General features: G+C 42.2%; 1 protein-coding gene across 1 annotated transcript; it reads left to right on the forward strand.

The window, feature by feature from the left end:
- Nucleotides 1–26,535, forward strand: INSRR (insulin receptor related receptor). The gene is made up of 22 exons (XM_053475011.1): nt 1–249; nt 5,630–6,178; nt 12,056–12,368; nt 12,597–12,739; nt 13,123–13,267; nt 13,755–13,969; nt 14,576–14,702; nt 15,137–15,375; nt 16,031–16,198; nt 17,460–17,652; nt 18,062–18,094; nt 19,537–19,805; nt 20,096–20,232; nt 20,324–20,489; nt 20,865–20,970; nt 21,906–21,976; nt 22,543–22,772; nt 23,092–23,202; nt 23,448–23,607; nt 24,293–24,422; nt 25,717–25,851; nt 26,168–26,535. Exons 1-22 carry the CDS (start codon nt 186–188, stop codon nt 26,505–26,507), a joined length of 4,044 nt encoding a protein of 1,347 aa, XP_053330986.1. The 5' UTR covers nt 1–185; the 3' UTR covers nt 26,508–26,535.

The raw sequence follows: 26,535 nt of genomic DNA on the forward strand, positions 1-26,535 counted from the left end.
ACCTGCCTGAATCTGGTGCATGCAGTCTTTCCTGATGACAATGTATCCAGTGGCCCCCAGACCTGTGTTATTGGCCCCCTGGTGAAGCTGAGTCTCTGTTTAGCTATTTCTGATTGAAGTATCATCATCTTTTTTGCAAGTTGGGGGTCATTTGAGACACGAGGACAGCGGCCCCCTTTTGCATCATGGGCTTAATGCAGGCACTGATGGTCATTGCCATGTTCGCAGCAAGCGGGGAGGCAGCGGACTGTAAGTGCCACTCATTTCATTATATCTACCTGGGAAGGGGTTGGAGGGTTATTTTTTCTTTGTATGTCAAACGATGCAGAGATTATACAGATACAATGTTATGCCATTAATTGGAAGCTCATACGGTTAGCAGTTATGTACAGAATAGATGATTTGGATGCGTTGAAGTGGCTGAGGATCATGAGACTTGAAGTCTGGAGCTGGAATGGATATGTTGTCATTTAATGGCTTGGTATGTTGGAAGAAGCTCATTATCATTCATTACTTTAGTCTTGGACAAAGTGAGGTACGGAAATAAGGCGATTCAATTTGTAGTGATGGATATTTATAAATGTTTCTATTCTTGCTGCATATATTGGCATTGCAGGGAACTGACTTCCAGCAGAGGTGTCACAGGCTAATTAAGCAGAGACGTACTCATACTATGCTAGAAAGCGAAGGACGTTTTGAAATCCACCGCGAACTTCTTGAAGAAGGATGGAAGGAACCGGTGGTGTGTGTGGGTCTGATCTGTGGGTCTGATCTGTGGACGAGCTTTGAACTTCTTGTTAAAGCTGCTGTTCCACTTAGACATTAATTGCATTCTAGTGGGTTCAACAAACCTAATCAGATCTGTCATTTTATTCTTTCCATGGAGATTTAAAAAAAAAAACCGCACAATTCAAAGAAGCTTTTCCATGCTTGCTTCTGTGTCACATGACAAGTGATCTCAATAAAAATGATGAATGAGACAAAATTTGACATGATTAAAGAATTATTTCTGGGAAGGCTTTGGTCATTCAGCAGGACTAAGAATTATGTTTCTAATGCAGAATTTAGTTACAAGTGTAAGATTCAGACGAGGAAGTGGAACAGCAGCTTTAAATATCATCAAACACGCTTAGTGACGGGCAGACAGCGTGTACCAGCCACTTGGCGTGGTGATGGATGGCGATCGCGCCTGACTAATCTGACAGCCGGCTGCATGGCTGAGTATGTCTGTTTAACCCCCTGATTGCCAGAGATGAGCCGGAAAGCTTTGCACTCAAGCCTGGCACCCAAAGGGTCCAAATTATGCCAGGAAACCAGTCTGATGTGAGATAGTCTTCCCCTACACCTTCGCCTGGGCCTGTCGAACCCCTCCATCCAGGGGCACCAACCTGCCAAAACGTGTAGAATTAAAATAGAGCCCGCTGGGAAGAAGCGGGTGATGGCTTACGTCATGACGTTACGACTTAAGGCTACCTCTGCTCTGTACATATGTTTTTATAACTAAATACTTCATTCCATACATCATTCCCAGTACTGTTGAATATCCAAACTGTTCCAGGAAATAATTCTTTAACCATTTCAAAATATAACTCCTTTCTTCATTTACTTTTTTTTTTTTGCTGGGAACACTTGATTGCCATGTGACACAAAAGCAGTCTCTGATAGGCTGTTGGCATAGAAACGGAAAATTTCTGAAAGAGGCAAACTTTTATGCGACTAAAGAATCATTTCTGGGGATATCTCATGGTATGGATTGGACGCCTGCCGTTAAAACAGAGTATGCCTTTAAGGTCGCTGTGATGGGTTGCGTGTCGTATGGGTTGCGTGTCGTATGGGTTGCGTGTCGCATGGGTTGCGTGTCGCATGGGCTGCGTGTCGTATGGGTTGCGTGTCGTATGGGCTGCCTGACGCATGGGTTGCCTGTCATGTCGTTTCGTCTCTTCTGCAGGGAATCTCTTTAGTTTTCGGTCCCGATGGACAGGGAATTCCTTGCGCCTGTTTGCATGACTTGATCCAACACTTGATCGCGCATCTTTTGTTATGGGATTGTTTGGATTTTTCCCATATTTGTAAAAGTTTTTTCTTTTTTTTAATTACTTTATTTTCCTTAAGGGTTTTCCGAGAAAATTGCCAAGGTTGGCTGGTTCCGGTAGTTTAAAAGGCCTCCAGCTTTACAGTAAGGCATTCAAGGTCCGTTGGCTTTAGAGCCACATATGTTTGGTCGGCTGACAGCCTGTACAGAGCAGCCTCGTTGTTTAGTAGCCAGAGCTTTGATGTTAGTTGCCATCTGTTAAAAGTGCGTCGGGACTCCATTCCGTATCAGACTTTTTATCACATTCATGGAATTCAGGGTACAATATTATAGAAGTATAAATTGATTAGCCATGTTTTTTCAGGACTGTTGGTATGTATGAAGGCCTTCCTGGTTTGTAGAGCATCCTTAGGCACTTGACTTCTTTGGAGGAGGAAAATAAGGAGTCGTTCAGGGGGCCAAGGGATTCAAACCACCAGAAATTAACCCAGCTGGTGGTTCTGAAGGGATACAATGAGACAGGATTATGCTACTGGGATTGGGTAGTAGGTGTTTGCCCAAGTAAGAGTTTGCAACTAGATGTACTCTAATCTAAACCAAGATCTGATATCTACCATGTGGTGGGATGCTGGTCAATGGTTTGGTCACCACAACCAAGAGCTAGGAAATAATTGAGGTGAACTTGGGTGGTAGATAGCAAAAACACACTTTAATTCCCTTGCGGATGCGGCTTAGTTGCCCCATGGCAGCCCAGATGTCTCCTGCCAGTGGGCCGCCAAGTTCTTTGGGTTTTTTAACTTTATGGAGCCATCTGGTCCATGCCAGCCTCGGATACACACATCCATATATTGAATAATAATGTTTTCTGCAGAAAAAACGTACTTCCTATGATGTGTCCTGCGAGATTATTCACTTTACCCCCTCGGATACATTTTTTCCCAGCCATGTGTATGAATGCACATGTTTAGAAGTGTGGTGACGTGACCTTCTAATGCAGGGAGCCTGTTTACTGTACATACTAAGTAACAATGTGACTGGTAGTAATGAGCATTCTGAACATTTGTTTCAGGACTCTGTTTACCCAAAGCAATTGGTTATCGTTACGCTCACAGGGGGGTGTAAGGTGCGGGTAGGATGTAGAAGAATCAGTTTTTGAGGGATTTCCTTATGATCGCATAATAATGGGATATTATTGAACATCCTGCCAAAAGGAGCTAATACTCATGCTATGGTTGGAAAGCTATCCAAAGGAGCTTACAGTCTAGTTTCAGAATGAGTTTATAATCTAGTGTTCTAGGTAAGGACCCAAAGAGTTTACACCCTGCTGTCAGAATTGAGTCATGGATAAAATCCAGGAGCTTACAGGGGGCCGATCTCCATGGAGCCTATAGTTTTATACTATAATAGGGGCCCTGACCAAAGGAGCTTACAGCTTACTAAAGGGGGAAAAAAACCCATTGGTCATTACACTTTTCACATTATGCTCAGTGGCACAGGTAAAAGTGCTGCCCCCTGCAGTAAAAGGGATGTATAACTAAATATGGGAGTTTATTCATCCCACATACTGCAGGGGGCAGCACTTTAAACAGGGAAAAAAATGGCCCCAAAAAGCTCCATTACGATTCCATTACTATTATAGACAAACGGTTTATTTCAAAGGAGCAGAAATGTTAGAACAAGAGGCCATAATGTAAAACTAGAGAAAGGCTTAGATATAATGTAAAGAAAGGTGGTAGGGGGGTAATCCAGCGAGGGTAATAAACATGCGTGGGATAGGTATACGGCTCCTGAATCTAAGACGAGACCAACGACTGATTAAGGTTCGAGTCTTTCCAGCAGGAAGTATGGGTGGCTAGACGGGGCGAATGGGGCCGATCTGCCGGCAAATTTATGTTCTATGTATAAATGAACGAATGCGTAATTTTCAAGCTTTCTTGCTTCCTCCTCCTCTGAATTCCAATCGGTTTATTGGCGGGGTACACGGCAGGTATAGCCTCACTGTTTACTGTAAACTTGCTTTTGTGGTTTCTGATACTTTGTACTCTAACTGTTTTGGGGATAAATATATTGTTTTTGTACATAAAGTATGTAAACATGACCCGTACAGATTGTAAAAATCCAGGTAATCTGATCTGTGCGGTGTGCCAATGAATGTATAGAAAGTTACATTAACCTGTCGATTTACGCTTACGTGTCGTTATCTAGAAGCCATTACAACGCGGATGTGGCGGCTAACGCAATTATCTCAATCATCTCAGAATGTAAATATTCTGAATAAACATTTCAATTCATAAAAGGGTTAAACAAAGTATAGGAAAGAATGATGTTGTGAAGGGTAATGTAAGAGAGGGTGGTAGAGAATTGGTTCCGAGCAGAAATGGTAGAGGTTAATACAGTAAGCGGGATAGGCACGTGGCAGAAAGTTTTAATTTCAAACTGGAAACATCTGATCATCGCTTATGGATCCCAGACACGCTGTGTTTATAGAACACAAGCTCCATCCGCCCTCGTCTCTGCTCCGATCCGTATCTCGGTGTCCCGAGTCGTGTTTTTATCACAGAACATGTTATATCCTTTGCTAAACAAATAAGCATCAGGTGTTTTAATGCCCGCGACTGCTTTGATACTCCTCCTTATCTTCAGATTCACGCATTCCTTGCTATGGTAGCCCGGCCATGCCGGAGGTTGAACTTATCAGCGGAGACCTTCCTTCAGATCTCCTGGATGGTCTAGAATGTCCTGGATGGTGCCGTCTATCCCGCCGGTGCCCTATACTGATGCACAGGTGGCACCCAGCGCCATGCTTTTAGTCCCCAGGCTCGAGTAGAACCTCTCTTCTCCCAAGTTTGGGTGAATGGAAGCAGGATGTATCCACCTAATCTTGCTTATTGACCTCTTCTCTCCACTATTATGGTTAAGAATAAACAAGCAAGGCCTCGTTCTCCTTATTCGTTTCTCCTTTCGAGATGCACAGGGTGTAAAGGACAAACTTAAAACAGAGAGAGTGTAGGTCACGTAAGGTAACCTACATGCTGTGCTATTGGATCGCGTGCCAACGTATAGGTGAAGAGCAAATCGGTTTTTAATTTGGCCACTCTCTCTCATATATGACATCACTACATGGCCTCGTATGCAAATGAACAACTGCACTGCACGGCCATGTTGTAAATGAGGGGCAGATCCGTACAATGTGTGTGTGACGGCCCCCCTCTATGTAAATATAGAGATTGCACTACTTTTTATTTAACAATTTTTATTCTTTTGCAATAAATTCAAGTTTTATATTTATTATATATTTATATGTGTGTGTGTGGATGGATATATATATATATATATATATATATATATATATATATATATATATATATATGGAATCAGAACAGTTACACACCATTCGTTCAATGTTTCATTTTGTCTCTTTTTATTATGACTACAAAAATTGATTGCAACAGTGTCTTTCTGGGTTTCACAACAAGGTGTGGTACAGCGCAGGTGATTTTGTTTCTTTTATACATCGTCTGAGGATAAAGATACAAATGGAGATTTGGTAATGAAAGTTTTGGGGCTTCATAACGATTTTTCTTCCCCCCCCCTTAGTTTGCGGCAGCATGGACATCCGCAACGATGTTTCACAGTTCCAGAAGCTGGAAAATTGCACCGTAATCCAAGGCAACTTGCAGATTCTGCTCATGTTCAGCACCAAGCCGGAGGATTTCCGAGGCCTCAGCTTCCCCCGCCTGACCATGATCACAGAGTACCTCCTCTTGTTCCGCGTCTACGGCTTGGAAAGTCTACGAGAGCTCTTCCCCAACCTGTCTGTCATCCGGGGCACGGACCTCTTCTTCCATTACTCTCTGGTGATCTACGAGATGCCAAACTTGCGAGACGTGGGTCTTCACAGCCTCACCAACATCCTCCGCGGGGTGGTTCGCATTGAACGCAATCAAGAGCTTTGTCACATCCACACCATTGACTGGGCGCTGCTCTCGGATTCCGTAGAAAGCCATTACATCGTGGGGAACAAGCCGGTAGAAGAATGTGCCGACGTCTGTCCTGGGATTCTGGATATGGAAGAGTCCTGCGTAAAGACTCATATAAATGGCGTCACCGAGCCTCGTTGCTGGACTTCCAGTAACTGCCAGAAAGGTTAGAGAACCTGTGCTATGGCTCTGCTGGTAATTTGTGTTGTGCTGTTTTCACGTGGGGTTTATGATATGATTTATACAGGTTGGAGGAGAGAAGAGAGACAGAAGGGATAGAAGCGTTTAAGTACTTAAAGGGTTTTAACAAAGGGGGAAAGTTTTTTGGTGGAGAACTGTTAGAAGAAGACGCTACAACCTAAAACTTGGGTCAGAAGTTTAAAAGTGGAACTGCTTCCCAGCAGGAGAGGGTAATACAGTGAGGGAATGTAAACATACATGGGATAGGCATACGGCTCCTGAATCTAAGACGAGATTAAGGTTTGAGTCTTTACAGCAGGAGAAAAGGGCCGCGCGGGTCTGATCTGCTGGTAACCTCTATTCTAGGCCATTCAGATTGCTAAATATCTGTCCCTCAGGGCCCCTTACAGCTGTTGGAGAGAAAAGGAAATTATGCAAGGAATTCTTTAGCCGTCAATGTATCGAGGCAGCCGGCCCATGTTCCAGGCGCGTGTTTACAAGACAGGAGCCATATGCAGGCCTCTGTTTACAGTAAACACGCCATATCTCGCTGAAAGTCCAATGGTAAATAGCGATGTCGTGTCAGCCTGCCGCACTCTTTAAGGCTGGCTTGATCGCGGTTTGCGAAAGCCGTTTCATTGACATGACGGAAATGGAAAGAGAAACCTCGTTTTTGTCTCAATATGGTAACTAGACGGGTTACGGACTTGGCCGAATTCCCAGACTGTGCTTATAGCAGGAAAGCACATACCTCGTGTAATTTATAGCCGTATCCAGACTCGATACACAGAATTTCAATGGTCAGCATTTAAAGGGACCGCACTGAGTTGCTCGGTTTAAGAAACGGTAAGAAGAGTAGGCGCGCGACCTGTAGCCAAGAGGTCTAAAGTCCATTGTCCCCATCCCACTTTGGGTCTTCACACGGCCCCTACTCAATCCCTGCTACAACTAGTGTTTTATGTGATACTGTGCCTTTAAGATATTATTCTTTTGGCATATATAGTATACATATTGTTACTATTTTTCCTTTTCTGTTGCTTTTGACGAGACGCCCCCCCTCGGAAAACCCCGTTCAGAGGGTCACTACCCTTTCCGAAAGACTCCAGGCACTCATTACAGATGGACTGGCCGACCACATAAACTGCAGGTTTCCGTGTAATTCATCGCATGTACGCGTTGTTTTCATGGAGGGCCTGGCTGGTGTCCCTCGCACGTCTCATCTGAGTTTACAATAAAAACACTACATTAAAACTTGCGACATCTTCTGTCCGTCTGCCAAATGCACCTTCCCTAAACCTAAGTACCCAGCACGTGTAACGTAGGTGCCCGCCAAGCTTACGTGGAGTGACGCTAAAAGGACCATCTTAGAGGCTTTTACAGATTTAGGTGTCTTTATTTATTTATATTATTAAATTATGCCCCCAAAAAAATTACAACAGACGTAGGTCCGCATGTACATGTGGAAAAAAATATATAACATAGTGTGATAACGTAGGGAAATTATAATGAATTGCGTGATAAGAGTGCACTCACAAACACAGATAGTATCAGAGGCTCTTCAGAATAAATATATTTTCTTTATTTCTTCCTAAGATGTTTGATAAAAGTCAGAATGCACTTACAGGATTGCAGAATCGCTCAAACTCTTCAAAATAGAAAGTCCGGTGGTAGAGGGAAAAACTACTCCTCCTCTCTACTTCTCTCAACGCGTTTCACCTTCTATGGCTTCCTCAGGAGAAAAGTATTTTCAATTTTCATTCCGTGGTAGGTTTCATCTTAAGAAGATACTGCACTATTGGGTTTTTTCTATTTTACTCATTTTTAGACTAATGGAAGAACTAAACAAAATATTTTTATTCTAAAGAGCCTCTGATACCATCTGTGTTTGTGAGTGCGCTCTTATCACGCATTTCATTATAATTACGTTATCACACTATATTATATATTTTTTTCCACGTGTACATGCGCGCCTACGTCTGTTGTATCTGTTGCTGAACACTGAGAGGAGTGTTATTGGGCTGCTGCAGTATTGTGGGAAGTATTTTCCTCATACTATGTTTCAATTTTATATTCGTACTGGTGTTTATTTTTTCACCTTTGGGTTTATAAAAAAAAAAAAAAAAAATGAAACTGACCAAATATATTTAGCATTTTATTTCTATAGTATTTTATTAGCAAACAGTTTATTTCTAATAAATAATAACTAATAATAAGATCATTTTTGGATATCCCCAGTCGAAAGGCTAAACACTTGCATGGCCATTCTCACAAATTCCCTTTTTTTTTTTAATATGCCCGTTTTTAAGCGGTGTGTGTGTCTTTAAGGTGTGAAGTCGCTCTTCTTTTATCTGCTTCCTTTACTTTTGTTTTTGAAGGTGCAAATAAAACTTGGCTTATATGGTTGGTTTAGACAAGAGGAGCTCATAAATCAGGGCCTTTCCGGCCTCTGGGCTCCTGCCGGTTTGTAAAACTTGCTACAGTGTAACAGATCTACCACGATACACAACAACGTTTTAATAAATAATAGGAAAATATTTTTATTGGGAAGTTGTACAAATTATTTATTTTTTCTTTTTAGTGTGATTATTTTTATTTAACCCTTGATAGTTAAGGCAGATTTTGGGCCGTGTGTTTCCAGGGCAATTAAATGATAATATATATTCTTTATGCATTGTTTAGTACAAAACGGCAGTATTTAATTGTGTGTTCTCTGTACTTATAGTAAAGTGTCATTGTATGTTACATACAGTGTATGTTATGTTCTCAGCATGTGTGATTTGCCCTTTAACCCTTTTACCCACAGCCAATTCGGTCCGGTCACAAGTAAATACCCCCCCTTGCCCATGTGACGATTATTTTATTTTAATGTCTCCAAGAAAGGTCTCCAGGCCCTTCTCCTGCCTCCTTTCCATGGTATTAGGCACGTAATCATGGTGGTTGCGAGCATTAGTTAGAAGAATGACCTTCAGCCTTCCAACGAGGTAAATTAAAATTTAATCCCGGGTTTGAAGAAGATCAGGGAGAGCGGAATTCGGAGGGTCGGTATTCTGTCTGCACCGTATGGCCGAAGACAGCTGTCAAATCCTTAAACCATGTCCGCCAGCGGCCCCCATGCTCTTAGTTTGAACATTAACAATTAAAGTTATTTTTTTAAAATTTTATTTTGTTTTTAATACAAAAATCCCCTCTTTGTGCGATTTATTTACTAAACCGTGAGAAACATTCCAAGGCCTGATCTGCATTTTTATTGCCAACCCCCGTTAGTTATTTTCCGCCCTGCAAAATGCATAGTGTAATCACCTTGGATCTATGCATTTTGCAGGGCCAGTCAGGGAAAACCCCCTTTGCCATCATAAACCATGTCTGAAGAGGTGGGACGAAATATCTCAGTGGAAAAACCCCAGAGGTCAAATAAAACTAGTTTTGTACAGCGCTGCAGAATATGGTGGTGTCACAATAATAAACAATGCTAGAATAAGCTCACGTGCTGCTGGGTGGGTTTGTGTATAGATCGCACCAGGAGCATTTCTTGTCAGCTATGATATATTTCTCCATAGCAAGAAAATGGACATTTTCAGAAAAAAAATGGAACAAGGTCTGTATATGTTAAGAATATTTCAACTCTCCATTAGAACCAGGACACCCCCCCCTTAACCTCAAATGTAACAAAATAAACGAAGAAACCATCAACAGAAAAAAAACAAAAGATCTCCTCTAATCCTCCTCCATGGATTGGACGGGGAGAGTGATCACAATCGCCCAATCAGAGCTGCACCTTAGCACCGATTGCAAATTAAAAAGTGAAGTAACTGGCGTCATTTGTTCATCTTTCATAAAGGTGTGATATAGTTTGAATGCTGTGTCATAAAGAAGATATTCCACATGCCATTTTGTCTTAATTTTTACAGGAAAAAACATACCCCCCATCCTCCCCTTCTCTAGCAGTAACTAATCTAATCTGTATGTGTATTTACCCCCTTTACCTCTGTGCTAGGAAAGCATTTACTGGCAGGGGGAAGCAATTTGCTACTGCACGAGGCACTTCCTGTTCAGAATGTGCAAAGGCAATCTTACCCCACTTGCCTATTTAAAAATCACACTTTTTATCAGTGTTAATTAATTACCGAATTAAAATATTTTAGCATCGATGCTCAGCGTTGATTGCGTCCGTTATTTCCCAGTAATAACTGTAATTCACAGTTATTTAGGTTTTATTCCTGTGTTTTAACCGTTTTAAAAGATTTGAGACTTGGTGCCGTTAGGTGAACTTTTTGTAGCAGTACTGATATAATGTATAAAGTTCCTGCACACCTGAAATATGCTTTATCTGATACTCTTGTCCAAAACATGTAGGGCAGAGGTCACCCGGATTAGCGTCCTAATCTGCACAGCTCTTAAAACGGGCTTTACAAGAAAGTATGTTTGAAATCACAACAAAACCAGCAGCGATGCCCTGCATCACAATTGCCAAACGTGGGGTCTTGACGGCTGGGCGTCTTCCGCACCGGGACGCCCTTTTACTTGGATTGTTTGGCTTGTAAACACGAGGAGGAACGTCTGTTCCCTTAAGGCTCAGCGCCATGTCTATGCCACGGCTGCACGGCGGATGACTCGAGTTCCTGGCATCCCGGGTGCCATGACTCCTCGCTCAATGCCTTTTTTTCCCCCCCTTGCAGCTTGTGATGTTTTCCTGGACACCGAGGAATCTAATTTCCACAACCTCGATGTATCTGAGCGGTTTCGGCGCTTGCTCCTGTGTTTTCGTTTGCTCACCTTGTGTCAATGTTTAAACATCGTTATGCGAGCTCTCGGCTAATTAAAATCCGCTCGCCCCTTTAGTTCAAAGCAAAGCGGCATTTATTCCACAGCCGGCGGCGGCGGAATATTCGCTTTGGTCGGGGTTTAGCCGTTGTAGGCGCTTCGAAGAGCCTGTATGAGGCGTTTTATATGATCTGTGGGATTTATCAGAATGTATAAATTCTATGGTTAAATATCTCTGCGTATTAGTGGACGGCGCCACGATTCATACTAACAGCGTGTGGATAATTTAGCTTGTATTAAGCCAAGGCAGATAAAGAATGTTGGAGATTAGCCGCTAATTTTGAATGAAAAACTCGAGTCCCCATAAAGCCAGCAGGGCCCTGAGATCAGAGTTTTTATACCAGTCGATGGCCACGTGGTATTCTCTTCTGTGCCGTAGCTTGAGCGCCAGGAGCTTCAGCTCCTATAACATTTTTGGTCTCCAACTCCAGTTCAAATAGTTTGTTTTCCGCTACCTCTTCTGCTAAGGTCGCCCTGAGCCTCGTGTACCTTATTTCATTACCTAGAATTACATTCAACAAAAACCTCTTTTCTTTGGAAATTTAAACTGCTTGCCCTGCTCTCGGACACCGATAATTATTATAATAAAATGTCCCGGCTCAGTGGTTCTTCTTCAATGATTTGTGGACTCTGTCTACCGTCTTCTGCAACAAGACATGGCTGACAATGTGTCTATTAGACATTGAGAACGGAGTTCAGGGGATACAGAAAAATCCTACAGTTCCTAAAATTGACTGGGTCGTCAACCCGGCTCTACCCTGTAAGACCCTGTAAGACCACGCCGGCTTCTCCTACTCCATACTTGCTGAAATCTTTCTGGCTTTCATTCTTCTGTGGTTATTACTAGTTTCAATCCAGTGTTTCTGATAGTTACGTTCTGCTTCTCGTTGTTGAGCCTAATATTTGCAGGCTACTGTCTCTTGGCTAAAAACTTCATGCTTTCTCCACATATTCCAGCAAAAATAAAATTGGGTAAAGTTGTTTCCAACTTCCAAAGTTGTTTCCTCATTCTTTAATGGTTTTTATTTAATTATGTTTGTAGTTTGTGACTGCCCAACGAATATCGCCTGCACCAGCAACGGTGGATGTTGTCATCGTGAGTGCCTAGGAGGTTGCAGCAGACAGGGAGACAACCGTGCCTGCGTGGCCTGCCTAAACTTTTACTTCAACGGTCAGTGCTTGCCCTCCTGTCCGCCCGAAACCTACGAGTACGCGGGGTGGCGCTGCGTTACCACCGAGTACTGCGCCAGCCTGCGCAAGGTGTCCGAGAACGCTCGGGAGTCTTCCAAGTTTGTGATCTACAAGAACCGCTGTCAATCGGAGTGTCCGTCGGGATACACCAGGAATGAAAGCAGGTAGGTGGTGGTTAATAGTCTTGTTAACGTGGCTCTCAATAGGTTTATCAAAGTACACGGGGAGATCCGCCATACATCTGGCTTTTGTATAAGATTGTAGTGAAATTCTAATTAGAATCTCTTTGCGTTCAAAGCTCAGCGTAAAGTTTTGCCTTTTAACGTGTTTTAAGGAATAAACTTTGGGACGGGCTCCATTTTTTCTTTAGTAAATTCACTTTTGTCTTCCAGCATCGTTTGCCATAAGTGTGAGGGATTGTGTCCCAAGGTGTGCAAGGTTGGGATCAAGCCCATTGACTCCATACAGACAGCGAAGGAGCTCACCGGATGTACTTACATCGAAGGCAGTTTAATCCTCAACATTCGCAAAGGCAGTGAGTATTCACATGAATTACGTCTGATGTAGTCAGATTGGGAGACTTCATATTTTAGCATTGGGTGGGCTAGTTTGGTCAAGCTGGCAAGACAGCACATCCCCCAGGGTCGGTCACTCTTTGACCGACATCGTATTGGACGTGGATTAACCAAAGTTCTAGTTTCCAAGTAATTCAAAAGAGGTAAGTATGGATTCCAACTACCCAGAGGTCTGTTCTTCCATTTGAAGAAGAGATGTCTGAGGTCCCATAACTTTACATCTCTTCCTATGTGGCCCAATTAAAGGTATGAACATCAATTAAAGACTATATTTTCTCTTGGGTTAATGTGGATATGTACAACCCCCCCCTTTTAATTGATGAATTACTCTGTTTGTTTCTAGTAAACATAGATGCTGAGCTGCAGGAAAGCCTTGGATTAATAGAGACCATCACCGGCTTCCTGAAAATCAAGCACTCCTTCGCTCTCGTGTCTTTGTCGTTTTTTAAAAACCTGAAGCTTATACGGGGAGATTCCATGGTAGATGGGTAAGTCCAGTCCTCGCTGTATACAGGGTGCAACAAACAATACGAAGGAGGGCGGACATTTTGTAACCTCTGTGTATCCTGCCCATCCTCTACCTTGGAAGGGTTTCGATGGATTCCACATTGGGGGTAAATTATGGCCGCATGTTCCACTATTCCTCACATTCTATGTTCAATAATTTGAGAGACCGTTGGCTGGTCAGCATAATTTGTTCGAATTAGGAGCCCAAAACATGGAGAGTAATGCGGGAGCCATCTTTGTTTTAAAATTATGTTGGAACAGATAGTTAACTATTTAAGCCAAAGCTACATACCCCCCAAATATGAAATGATTCCCTTTTTTTGTGTGTAGATAGGCTCCAGTATTCTTGTGCCTACTGGTACTTGAGCAGTTCATTGTGCCCTGGATAAAGATAAAAAGGCCAGGTATTCTTGAAGTCCAAAGGGTTCCTTCGATGTCCTTTACAATGTTCTTAATGTGTCTGCTCAGGAACTACACATTGTATGTGTTGGACAATCAGAACCTTCAGCAGCTGTGGGAGCCAAGTCGAGAGAACCTCTCCATTCCCGTCGGAAAACTCTACTTCGCTTTCAACCCCAAGCTCTGTCTCTCTGAGATCAGCCACATAGAAGAAATAACCGGCACGAAAGGGCGACAGAACAAAGCTGATATCAACCCTCGTACCAACGGAGACCGAGCTTCCTGTGAGTCACTTGTTGCATTTTCTTTTTATTTCTTGCAGGCCTCCAACCTTCAATAGTTGGTATTTCCTCTAAGGGTTCACTAAAGGTTTCTATAGCAGAGTAGGCACACTATTTATTATCGTAAATGTGAGTGAATGCATAGCGATAGTAGCTGTGATTAGTTTGTGTCTAAGGAAAGGGTTATTATGCAAAGCTTGCAAAACCACATTTACGATTGATGATGTCCTTTACTTGTCTGTATAAAGAAAGTTTAGTAGACACATTGGACTTTTTTTTATATCATAATATCGTTAGAAAGTTTTTTTTATTATTATTATTGGTTTGTGTATGGTTAAACCCGTAACTTCTCTTAGAGATGGGTCCCCAAAATGGTGTAACTTGAATGAAAGAGAGAGAGGGGAAAAAAGGGAAAAGAGAGGAAAAAAAGAAGGAATCAAGTTGAGGACTTCCTGTGAAATGCGGATGTTGAAGCCAAACACAACAGAATTTGCCCATTAAAAAAAGATTTGCAGTTTAAGAACAATATATAAGGGAGTTTCGATTAGGTTTGTGTGAATCAGTCCCTGTTTGCATGAAATTAATGACCCTTTCGGTTTTCGGTTGTAGGTAAAACCCATACCCTCCATTTTATTAGCAACAGCACGGAATCTGATCGCATTGTTCTGAGATGGGAGCGATATCAGCCTCCAGATTACAGGGACCTGCTGAGCTTCATTGTTTACTACAAAGAATCGTAAGTCCTTCTGAGATGTTTCAGGAGAGGACACAGGACAAACTGATCCTTATATTGTCATAGGGTACTGGGGCGTGGGGGTTTGTGTTGGACAGACTGGCAAATCCTTGTCTAGGGGGCAAGCCCAGCCAGATGTTCCAGTAACATCAGTATTATAGCTAGCTAAAGAGAGCCAGCAACAAGTTACCCCTTATCTACCACACTACTCTCCACCATGATCCCGTGATTCAAGAAGACAAAAGTTCTTCATAGCACTTTGTAATATTGATTTAGTATATCCGCTAGCCCTAGCCCTATACTCCTATGCCACAAAATAGGTAGGCACATTTTGGAATCAGCAGATAAAACTTATACAACCTTACTTTCATGAAGAATCTGTGTTTTGGAACAAAATTCTCGTTCTAAGTTCCTTGTGGGCTTTGCGTTTTTGATAGGCCGTTTCAGAACATCACCGAGTACCTGGGGCAAGATGCCTGCGGGGCCAACAGCTGGAATGTGCTAGATGTGGAGCTGCCTCTGAACAAAGATCAAGAGCCGAGCGTTTCCCTGACAAACCTGAAACCCTGGACACAATATGCAATATACGTCCGCGCCATAACATTGTCTACGGCCGAAGATGGACAGAATTATGGAGCCCAGAGCGATGTGGTTTACGTTCGAACTAAGCCAGCAGGTAAGACGCACAATCTTTGTTGCGCCTCAAATGAGTAGTAGTGAGTTAGTGTTTAGAACTCCAGGGAACCTTCAGATGCATGTATTCTGGAACATTACTCACAGATTGTAATACACAACACACTGGCTTAATCTTTGTGGACACCGTACCTAGTCAGCCAGACAGTAAATAGATGTAGATTAACCAATCCAACGCTCACAACTTAATTTTGGTTGTGTTTGATATTTCCAAACAAACGTGTAATGATCATGAAAGTTAGGGGCAGAATACAAACGTTGGGGTTCTAGAAACAGTCTCCAGATAAAATGTGGGCAACCTTAATCCCCCCCGTTTTCTAATAGAGGACTGCTTCATGTGCTAATCTGAGTTTTTCTCATTGCCATTTAGTTTTATTTTGTATATCCATGTAGATCCAGATGGATACGGGTGGTAGGTCTTTTCTTGGGTCAATTAATTAAAAGTTAATTAAAAAAAGTCAGTTAATTAAACTGAAAAAAAATTGCTAACTTGGAATAAAAATGGAACGTTGAGGCTTATTTGAGCTACTTTGTATCTTAGAATTCTTGTCGTATTTGTAAGATGGTACTAGATAGGAAGTCTTGGTGCGACAGATGTTTAAATGAACTCACTGGGTCTCCTATTCTCTTTGTCGTAGCACCTACTGTCCCCCAGGATGTCATTGTAATGTCAAATTCCTCATCCCAGCTAATTGTCCGCTGGAAGCCACCAACTCAACGCAATGGAAACATCACCTATTACCTAGTTTTGTGGCAACAGATGATGGAAGATCAGGAGCTGTACATTAATGATTACTGCACCAAAGGTCGGCCACGAACCCCGGCTCCGTCTAATGCACAGAACAGTTAGAAAGAAAGAAAAAAAAAAGCTTTGGTTTTGTGTATATGGAAAAATTGTTCGTGAGTGTGAGTGGGTGTTAGCTTATGGTGCTACAGGGAGTGGGTAAATGCTAGCGTGTGGTGTTAGAATGAGTATGTATATAAGTGTATAGCTTGTCTTAGTGTATGATTTTAGAGTGAGTGTGTGTCTGTGTAAGTTGTGTTAGTGTGTGTGTGTGAGTGTATGCTGTTTGAGTGTGTGATGTGTGTGTGTGTGTGTGCACAGTGTTAATGTGTGGGTCTTAGAGCTAGGTTTGTGTGGGGACTAGGAGCCCGGCAGGGGGCACGCTCTGGTTCTAGTGTAGCATCTCATGGTCTGCTGTAGCATCTTGTAGCCTTAAGCTCGCACATATATTCGTTCTCCGCACCTGAACCTGCGCGTGGCTGATACATGTGCTTTAAACGAAGCTGAGAACGTGTGCATCAGGCCAAAGAAACCCAGTGACCTCTGTAACGGCAAACCCTTTGTGTTGACAAAATAGAAGCCGGGGCTAAAATGGAAACAGATGCCGTAGGAAGTTTATGTATCTGAGAATCCTGATGATTAATGGTGTGTTACTTACATACAGTATGTGGCAAAATTAACCTCCGAGCTGCACGGCTCGCACTTGGTTACATAGCGATCTTAGTGGAACGATTAAAGTAGTTCAACATAATTCAACAGAATATTTACTGTATATACCCACATTACAGAGAACCACCTTTGGCTGTAGTGATTTAAAGATGACCTGCGACCGTCACAACTTTATCCATAACTGAATCAGACTAGCCTGTGGTTTTCATTTGTTAATAAGTGTAAGTGTTTTGGGGATACTTAGTTTATCCCGGAGAAGATATGAGCTGCCACAACCAATTAATAACAACTGGGAAACTTAACAGGAGAGAGATAACTTAATGGGGGGGGGGAAATAATCCTACAGAACCTGAGAACAGGAAGTTAAAATTGCTGCTCCCACGGTATACCCTAAAGTGGACTGCTTTATCTGTCCCACGTTAACAAAACAGGTTTTTGTGACTGGGGACAACATCTGGATCCTATTCAGGAGCTTCTGATTCATGTCTCGTGTGACTGACTACAAAAACCGCCTGATTGGCATCAAATATATCTAAAAGGGACAGAGTAACCATCCTCCTGCACCGTGAAAGCATTTTCTGAAGTTTTTACTCTTGCCCATCTCTCCTTCTCAGGTCTGAAGCTACCCACCAGTACTGCCGACACCAGGTTCGACAATGATGACAACAGCAATCAAGATGCAAACCAGGACTTTGAAGATAAATGCTGCCCATGCCAAAAAAATGGGGGTCAGCTTCTGGAAGGGGAAGAGGGGTCCTTCCAAAAGAAGTTTGAAAACTTTTTGCGGAACACAATCTTCATCCCAAGGTAAGTGATGCTTTGTGACCCATCCTCAAAGATCTTTACCCCAAGACTGGTTGACTACCAGTTAGCGTCCGCCTGCCCTCGGGTGGGTGAAAAGTTGGACTCCAGGTGACTCAGACACAGCTGTAAAGGCTGGAAACTCAAAAACTGAGCCAGCCTGATGACTTTAGTGGTCAACAAGGGGCTTGCAACTTCTTCCTCCTTATTCCCGATCCCGACCAAGAAATCAGCCATGATGATAAGGATGAGCACTGTAACATCCGAGAGGAGACTTGGTACACTTACACATGATGTCGCCATGACTCGCCTTATATTCTGTGTGATGTCCTCCAGGAAATTTTAAGTTGGCGCAAAGTGGCAATGTTCCTTAGCTGTGTGGTCACTGTAATGTTTTGCATTTGTTTGTTTATAGGCCTCCTTGGAAAGTGACACTAATCAACAAGAGGTGAGATAGTGTGTAGAAAAGTTAACCCCTTCAGTGGTGGGTGAGCCAATCCATGCTCTGCTTACCCCCCACTACTGAAACGGTTAACTTGGCTTTGTGCACCCCCTGCTGGGGATGTCAGTATGCCGCTTTGCTAGTCTGTTGGCTTTATTGCTCTGCTGGTGGTTTATTGAGTGGAATAGCGTTCTATAAATGTTTTATAAACACATTTCTCACCTCTTAAACTATAAAGTTCACAAACTCCTGTGAAACATGGATATTGAGGATTGTCGTCTAGCGCCAAAATAATAAACCTTCTGGTGTTTATGATTTCCTAATCTTCCCAACTGTAACTACTATCCTTTGTGCAACAAAATGTTTGCAGAAACATCTTATTGCCCTGAAAAGCCAACCCCAGTGAGCGTCTCCTACAGGAAGGGTTGTGTCCTCTCAGACATTGGAGTACTTAACACTATTCAAGGCCAGCTCAGCCATTTTTGCAGGAGATGTTCACGATGGATGATCCTTCATAATTCACACTCCTTGTTTAGTGAATACACCCCTGGACCTCACACGTGGATGTTCAGACATCCCTTGCAGCCTTGCGTTAGGGGCACACATAGAACCTCCTCTGTTTCCTGACTTCTCTAAAGATTCTAGGGCAGTCGCTGTGGTTTAAAAAAAAAACAAAAACAGAAACTAAAAGCTGAACAGCCAATCAAGAAGCTGGGAGCGAGGACATTAGGTTCTAAGCAAAAAAAAAAAAAATGCATATTTTTATTAGAGAAAATGCTTGAACTGTTCTACATTTGAAGGTTCGCTTCCAAAGCCAAACTCATTTAAAATGACATTATTTGGAAAATTTGTAATTTTCTGTATAACTCCTGTATTTTGTTGCCGCCACCATGTATTCAACCACCATCAGAACGTACCCTGCATCGCTTTGCACAAGCTTAATTCTGATCACGCGGAATGCTTTATGAACATTGTGCGCGGCCGTATTCCTCGCAGACTGAGTTTCTCATAAATGCTGCCTCCCTGCATGGCCTATGATTAATACTCAACATACAGAGCTATTCTGACCTCTTAGAATTCCCAGGCATGGTTAGTAAACACAACTCCATCGAGATTTGTTTGTCGTCCTCATTTTTCACGAATATTCTTTATAAAGACCCGATCAAGTTGAAACATCTATATGTCTTGATAATAGCAAGAAAATATATAATAGATAGGTGGAACACTGAAGTTTTTGGTTTGTGGACTTGAGGGGGGCTATCTCTGCATGCTAGTGGAGTCACTTGTATGATTTTTACCATTGTTTGGGGTTCTGCCCCTTTGTTAATGTGAGTTATAGGATGTCAGAGGAGCTCTGTGTGGTCTTCCAGCGACCCTTTAATTGGATCGCCATGTTCTCCCATAAGGTTCACAGCATTGCCCACTAACCGCTGTTGTTACAATCACAGATCTCCCAAGAGGAGAAGAGATGTATCCGGGTTGGCTAGTGATGTTCTTGGAAATATCACCATACCAGAAGGGACTGTTAGCCACACCATCAACAATACGCTGGGAGACATGAAGCCGTACAAGGACAAAATCTTCCGGGACCGGATGGTAATATCCAGCCTGAAGCACTTCACCGAATACCGCATCGACATTCATGCCTGTAACCACGCTGCCGACGTCGTTGGGTGCAGCGCAGCCACCTTCGTCTATGCCAGAACAATGCCAGATCGTACGTGGATTCCATACTTTTCCATTTTGTTCCTAATAGTCATTGTCAATCTCTTACTAGATTTTTAGTTTAAATGTATGATAAGGAAGGGAAAAAATTGGTAAGACCTTAATATTCTTCTCCCTCAATTGGACATCTAGACAAGCAACCCCCAAATATATATATAACACAAGGAAAGAAATGATGTCATAAGTAAAAGGAGCCCATTTTAATGTTAATATGAAAGACAACTAAAATATCCATGATTTGTCTTTTTCCATCTTATTTATCTAATCTAATCCATCTAACAGCACAAGCAGATAACATCGCTGGTAACATCACCTGGAAACCTATCGGGAAAAACGCCATCTTGATGAATTGGGAAGAGCCTCCAAAACCCAACGGCCTGATACTTAAATACGAGATAAAGTATAAGAGGGACAATGAGGTAACAAGAGCTACCTAAACCCTCGGCCATGGCATTCTGTTTCTAGGAATGATGACCCACGGATCAAACTAACCAGATCTTCTTTTGCCAGGATGAACCTTCAACTGTGGTCTGTGTCTCCCGCCAACGATTCCAAAAATACAAGGGCGCCCATCTCACTTTGCTGCAACCTGGAAATTATTCGGCTCGAATCAGAGCCACATCCTTATCTGGAAATGGATCTTGGACTCCGACTGTTTTTTTCGTCCCTGGGCCAGGTGGGTGCGATCTGTATGTGTGCGTTGCGCTTCACATTACTGCTCTCCAAGAACCAAGATGAAAGCTTTCAGTAATTTGTATCTTTAGTTCGATTCAAACTCCTTTGCATGAACCAACTTGGAACTTCTGGGTCCTTTCTCACCTGGGATTCCGACGAGTTAAGTTCAGCTTGCATTGAGAGCTTGTTTACTCAAATTACCGACGGAAACAAAAATAGGACTCGCGTCAAAAAGTCGCAGAGCTGCTCTGCGTTCTTTGCCTCCAGTGCCTATAAGTTTTACTATATTGAGTTACTTAGTGAACAATCTATTGAAACAAGTAAAAAATATTTTAAAAACGTGTTGACCATCCTGTCCTTTTGTTTTCCGAAGCAGAGGAGCAATCAGAGGACCTCTATCTGCTTCTCAAAGTGATGCCCATAATCTTGCTTCTGATTATTGCCTTACTAGCCGTCTTCATCTTCTTCTACAACAAGAAAGGGTAAGTTAACTTTTTTTACATCAGTTGGGCGATGGGGCAGAGGGGCAGTCGGGGCAAAACAATGACAAGGGTCTCCGGTGCTGCATGCTGACGTATTCTTGTTAGTCCATTTGTTTTAACGACCTTACCCTAATGAAGATGCATTTCCCAGCTGAAATGTTTGAATAACTTTATATTCTTCTGAAATTTTAAGATGAGCCTTTGTATTTTTGTAGCACTTATGGGACTTTTTTCAGGCTGATCCAGACACTTTCCATCTTCCTTATTTTTTCTGGTTTTTACCCCCTTCTCCACCAACAGTGCTGATGTGTATATTATATCTTGAAATACCCCAATATTTTCCCGTACAGATACTCTCCTCTGTAACATATTTTCCGTGTAAATATTAACCTTGATAAACTAGGCAAGTATTCCCAGGCGACCTTCTCATACACGTGGCTGAGTAATGCTTCTGCGGTGACTTTGTGTAACTTCTTGCAAACCGTGTGACAAAAGTGCCTACGTGACAGTACAGGATCCGTCTTCACTTAGACTGCTAAACCGACCATTATTTAGAAATGAAAATAAACAAAGTCGTGTTTATTTTTGGATCGGATTTTTCGTTTTCTGAAAATACAAGTGAACGTGTAGCGAAAAGCAATCCGTTTGCCCGGAGCAGACTGGTACGGCCTGGCCGTGGCCCGAGTCGGAGCTCCGACCCCTTTTGGATAAACAGATCGTGAACCTTTTTGTACGACATCCTAGGAGAAACGCTATGGGGCAGAGTTTACATATTTTTCTTAATAACTGTTACAATTTCCAATGATACATATGTGTGTGTATATGTGTATATATATATATGTGTGTGTGTGTATATATATATATATATATATATATATATGATTTCCCACTGACACAGTCTTGGTTGTTAATGTGTATTCTCTCGTTCTTTATAGAAGCAGCGATGGATACCCCAGTGGAACACTATATGCCTCTGTTAACCCGGAATATTTAAGTGCTACAGACAGTGAGTATGACGTTTTGGTTTCTTGAGTTTTTCGTTACCGATATGCCAGTTCCTTTCCAGCTCATGTGGGCTCGACGGTCTCCCTCCCGGGGAAGTTGTGATTTAAACTCACTGATTTACCTATACATTATACAGGGCCGACCAAGCTGCCTTTGCCGGAGAAGCTCACTGGGGTTGGCCTTTCATAATCTAATAATCTAATGATAAAATAATCTAATAATAAAATGATTTATTGTTCCTTTTAAAGTTACAGTTTAACTTATATGCAATGACCCATTGCTGTTTATACTTTCGGAATGAAAAATGTAAACATACATTTTATGAAACATAAAATTGCAGTTTAATGGATGACTTTTTACAAGAAGCAACTGAACTTAAGGAGCATTTTCTAAAATAAAAAGGGAGGAAGCAGACTTAGAGACCGGGGTTTCTGAACTTATTCTGGTGAAGCTTAAAAACTCTACTCTCATGCCATGACTTCTGAATAAAGGACCGTGTTTTTGTTGCATCTTATAATGGACATAACCAGGCAGGATATAACGAAGGCCTTTCTTTGCGGTTTGTAGTGTACGTGGCAGATGAATGGGAATTCCCCAGAGAGAAGATCAGCATTATCAAAGAGCTTGGCCAGGGGTCTTTTGGAATGGTCTACGAGGGGGTGGCCAAGGAGATTGTGAAGAATGAACCCGTGACCAAAGTGGCTCTGAAGACTGTGAATGAGCTGGCTAGCATGAGAGAACGGATAGAGTTCCTCAGTGAAGCCTCGGTGATGAAAGCCTTTCTGTGTCATCATGTGGTAAGTAACGGCGTCGTATGGGCGTAATATCTGTATTATTTTCTTAATGGCTGTAGGTGTGGGATCTCTCGTTGAATTTTTATTACATCGCTGGTCATCGTTAACCCGCTGTGGCATCTACTGTGTATGGTAAGAGACAGACGGAAGAGATAAGTTGGCCGGACAGAACATCGTGATGAGTATTTTACCTTAAATTCAATGGAGAGACCTGGTTTCTGTCCATAGGCCAAGTCAAGGGTCATGGGTGCTGGAATGCTGCTTGTTGGATAAACCGGTTTATACTCCGCTGCTGACAATGCAATACATGTTTCCTTGACAGGTACGCCTGTTGGGTGTTGTGTCCCAAGGACAGCCGGCTATAGTGATCATGGAGTTGATGACCAGGGGGGACCTGAAGAGTTACCTACGCTCTTTGAGATCAGAAGACGAGGTACTGTCTATCTTGTGCGTTATCTAAAACGTTTATGTTTGAGTCTGGCCAAAAGATTTCCAGTGCCTCCCAAAAGCCATACAGGAAAATATGTGTGTATGAAAAGTACTTGGTAAATGTCAAGGTACAAATAATTCATCAGACTACATTTTCTTTAATGGTGTAATATAAAAACTCGGTTTGGGGATAGGTCCAGATTCCACCCCAAAGATTTGTATTAAAACTTTCTCTCTCCTGTTCCACAGAATAGGCACAGAGGATCTCAGCCATCCCTGAAGCAGATGATCCAGATGGCAGGAGAGATAGCGGACGGCATGGCCTATCTCAATGCCAAAAAATTTGTGCATAGGGATTTGGCTGCCCGTAACTGCATGGTGTCCGAGGACCTCACCGTAAAAATAGGAGGTAAGTTTCTGCCACGGGGCCAAATTAGTTATTTGATGAGCTGTAAACTTTTATATATTCCAGGGTCGTGAGCTACAATTAATCTGGATTTACATTCTAAATTAAGACAATGTTGCTCAGAGTCAGTCACTTTCTATTGACATTATATATGACATTAAAACACATTGCTTTACACAAAATAATCACAATTAATTATGGCCTTACCTAGTGAAGGCTTCTGATTTCGTAGGTAGGTTCTCTATGTAGAGATCCTTTTTTTACTGTTTGCGCATGCCTTTGAAAGAGGATTATGAATGGTCTTGCTGAAAGGTCCAGACGTGCAAAGGCTCTTCCCGGTCTTGGTGACCTGTAATTCCAACAAGTATGAATGAACCGTGTCATGTCCTGGGCACGTGTGCTTCTTTATGTATGTTTGGAAAACACAAATTGCTACCACCTTTAACTCAGTCTTATGATGCCACCAGAATACATTCTTTACTCTTAATACCACAGTAATAAAATCATTATTTTTGCCTCAGGAGAACTTTAATTCTCCTGTTCTGCCATATACATACATACATACATACATACGTGCTATATGTGGCTTTCTCTCTCACATCTCCCTTTCTCCCCGCAGTTTAAACCAGCTACAATAGCTAATTACTATAAATGCTTTATACGGTTTTTTTTGTTGCCATCCCTTTAGATTTTGGAATGACTCGAGATATTTATGAGACTGACTATTACCGTAAAGGGGGCAAGTCGCTTCTCCCGGTGCGATGGATGTCTCCAGAGTCCTTAAAAGATGGAATCTTTACTCCGCATTCTGACGTCTGGTATGTACCTCCTTCTTGCAATATTTGAGGACATTTAGTGAACCTGATGGTGGACAAAACAACGGCATGTAGTCAGAAGAGATACAATTTCATATTGAAAGGTTAGAGAGGCAAGAATGTGGAAAAGTAAGACCGTTCTATGCTCTAGAGTCCAAGTTGACGTAACTCAACAGCACTCGATAAAACCAGACTCTTACGATAACTTGTTTATTTGCTGAAAGCCAAGGTGATGTCAAGTTTGAAATATCGAGTCTGACATTGAGCTCAGATCTACAGCGGTCTGGTTGCTCATCTGTTTGATATTCTGAGAATTTGGCAGGGTTTGGATCAGCCCACTTCCACCAGAATATGGTCCGATCTCTGCATTCATTTTCAACTTGACAGCCAAGTCAACTCAATGTTTCTAAACCGCAGACTCGCCGTGCTTACCACTGCAACTCAACACTGGATGGGAGTTGACCTGAAAAATGGTCAGCTTGGTATTTGAGTTGATCTCAGCAATGTTGGTTGACTGCCAACACAATATAACTTTGTCTGTTATCAAATGGTGCTTCCATTTATACATTTATAAGTGGCAATATGGCGCCTGTAATCTTTTCAGAGAACAAGGGGCAATATTAAAACCAAATTGGTGGGACCCGGAACCAAGTAGTTCTGCTTCTACGTGGACTTTTTTGGGGATCTGTGGCAGCCTTTCTATGTTTCTCAGATTATCATGTTAGAGAGAGAGACAAACGGACAACTCAGATGTTTGAAATTGGTTAAATTGGCTCAGCCAAGTTACAAAGAACAATTCCAATTTTCCCTTTTTTGTTTTTCCACACTTACATAATGTATGAAATAATATAATTATACATTTAGATTTTTACCTTGAATTAAAACTGCTTGAAATATTCCGGATTGTATCTCAATAATAATAATAATAAGTTACTAATGGCCGCCACTTTCCTCTTGAGCTTTTCTGTATTTGTTACTTTTTGGGAAATCCAAATATGTACTTTGAGACAAAACCTGTGTACAAAAAAAAATAGTTTTCCTTATAGTTTATAAAAAGTTATTAAACGATCCCCTTTTTCTGTCCCTAAGAACCAATCATCTTCTGACAAAAAGAGAGGAAAAATTATACAGATCCTCAGAACAGGAAGTAAAGGTGGCTGCTCCCATACCGTATTTAATCTATAAACATAAAAATGTAATGATTAGGAAAAAACAATTCAGTTTCATTTTCCGTAACAAGCAAATGTCTTGGTTGAGGTTAGTTTAAGTATCGGCTTACTCTCCTCTACCTGTGTAGGTCGTTTGGCGTCGTTTTGTGGGAAATCGCCACTTTGGCAGAGCAGCCTTACCAAGGCATGGCCAACGAGCAAGTCCTTCACTTCGTGATAGACAACGGGACCTTGGAAAAACCGGAGAACTGTCCCGACAGACTGTAAGTATTCCAGGCGCCATTCCCCAAAGACAAAATACTAATGGCGCCAAACGGCAAAACACTGAATGCTCTGTTTTTAGGTCTGGTCTTTATACACGACCCCTGATGGTTCCTCTGCTATGGTTAGTTGTAAGATGTTATATTTAGCATTGCAGCCAAAGGCCAGTTGCGATATATACCCCAAAATGACAGCAGGCCTATTGCTGTGAAGGCTCTGGTTTTGTGTATGATTGGTGAAAGTACCTGCGTCCCGTTAGTGATTCGGTAATAATGTTTATCTTTTACTTACATACAGTATTTGCTTGTCTTTCGCTAGGCATGAGCTGATGACCTGGTGCTGGCAGAAGAATCCCAAGCATCGTCCGTCCTTCATCCATATCCTGGAGAGTATTAAAGACGACCTAAACTCCACTTTCAAGAAAGTGTCCTTTTACTACAGCCAGGACCACAAATACAGGGAGTCTTCTGAGGCTTCTGACACGGAGGTTGACCAGTCCCAGAAACTTCTCCTGGATCAGTCTCCTTCTCCTCCTTTCAACAACTTTTCTCCCTTGAGCAAACTGCAGAAAGACCCACCTTTGAATGGCATAGCAGTCAAAAGAGATTCAGTAAAAAACAAGAACTGTTATCATATGAACGGGAATGCTAAGCACTGAGGAGACTTCCCACGGCAAACTTAACAGG

This window comes from Spea bombifrons, chromosome 9 (assembly GCF_027358695.1).
Source record: "Spea bombifrons isolate aSpeBom1 chromosome 9, aSpeBom1.2.pri, whole genome shotgun sequence".
Classification (NCBI taxonomy): Eukaryota; Metazoa; Chordata; class Amphibia; order Anura; family Pelobatidae; genus Spea; species Spea bombifrons.

Excerpts from the sequence above, each read along its gene's own strand:
- INSRR (XM_053475011.1), top strand. The coding sequence starts at position 186 with ATGGGCTTAATGCAGGCACTGATGGTCATTGCCATGTTCGCAGCAAGC. Across the intron at positions 12,369-12,596 it reads TACACCAGGAATGAAAGCAG|CATCGTTTGCCATAAGTGTG; the intron begins GTAGGTGGTGGT and ends TTTGTCTTCCAG. Across the intron at positions 20,971-21,905 it reads TTCTTCTACAACAAGAAAGG|AAGCAGCGATGGATACCCCA; the intron begins GTAAGTTAACTT and ends CGTTCTTTATAG.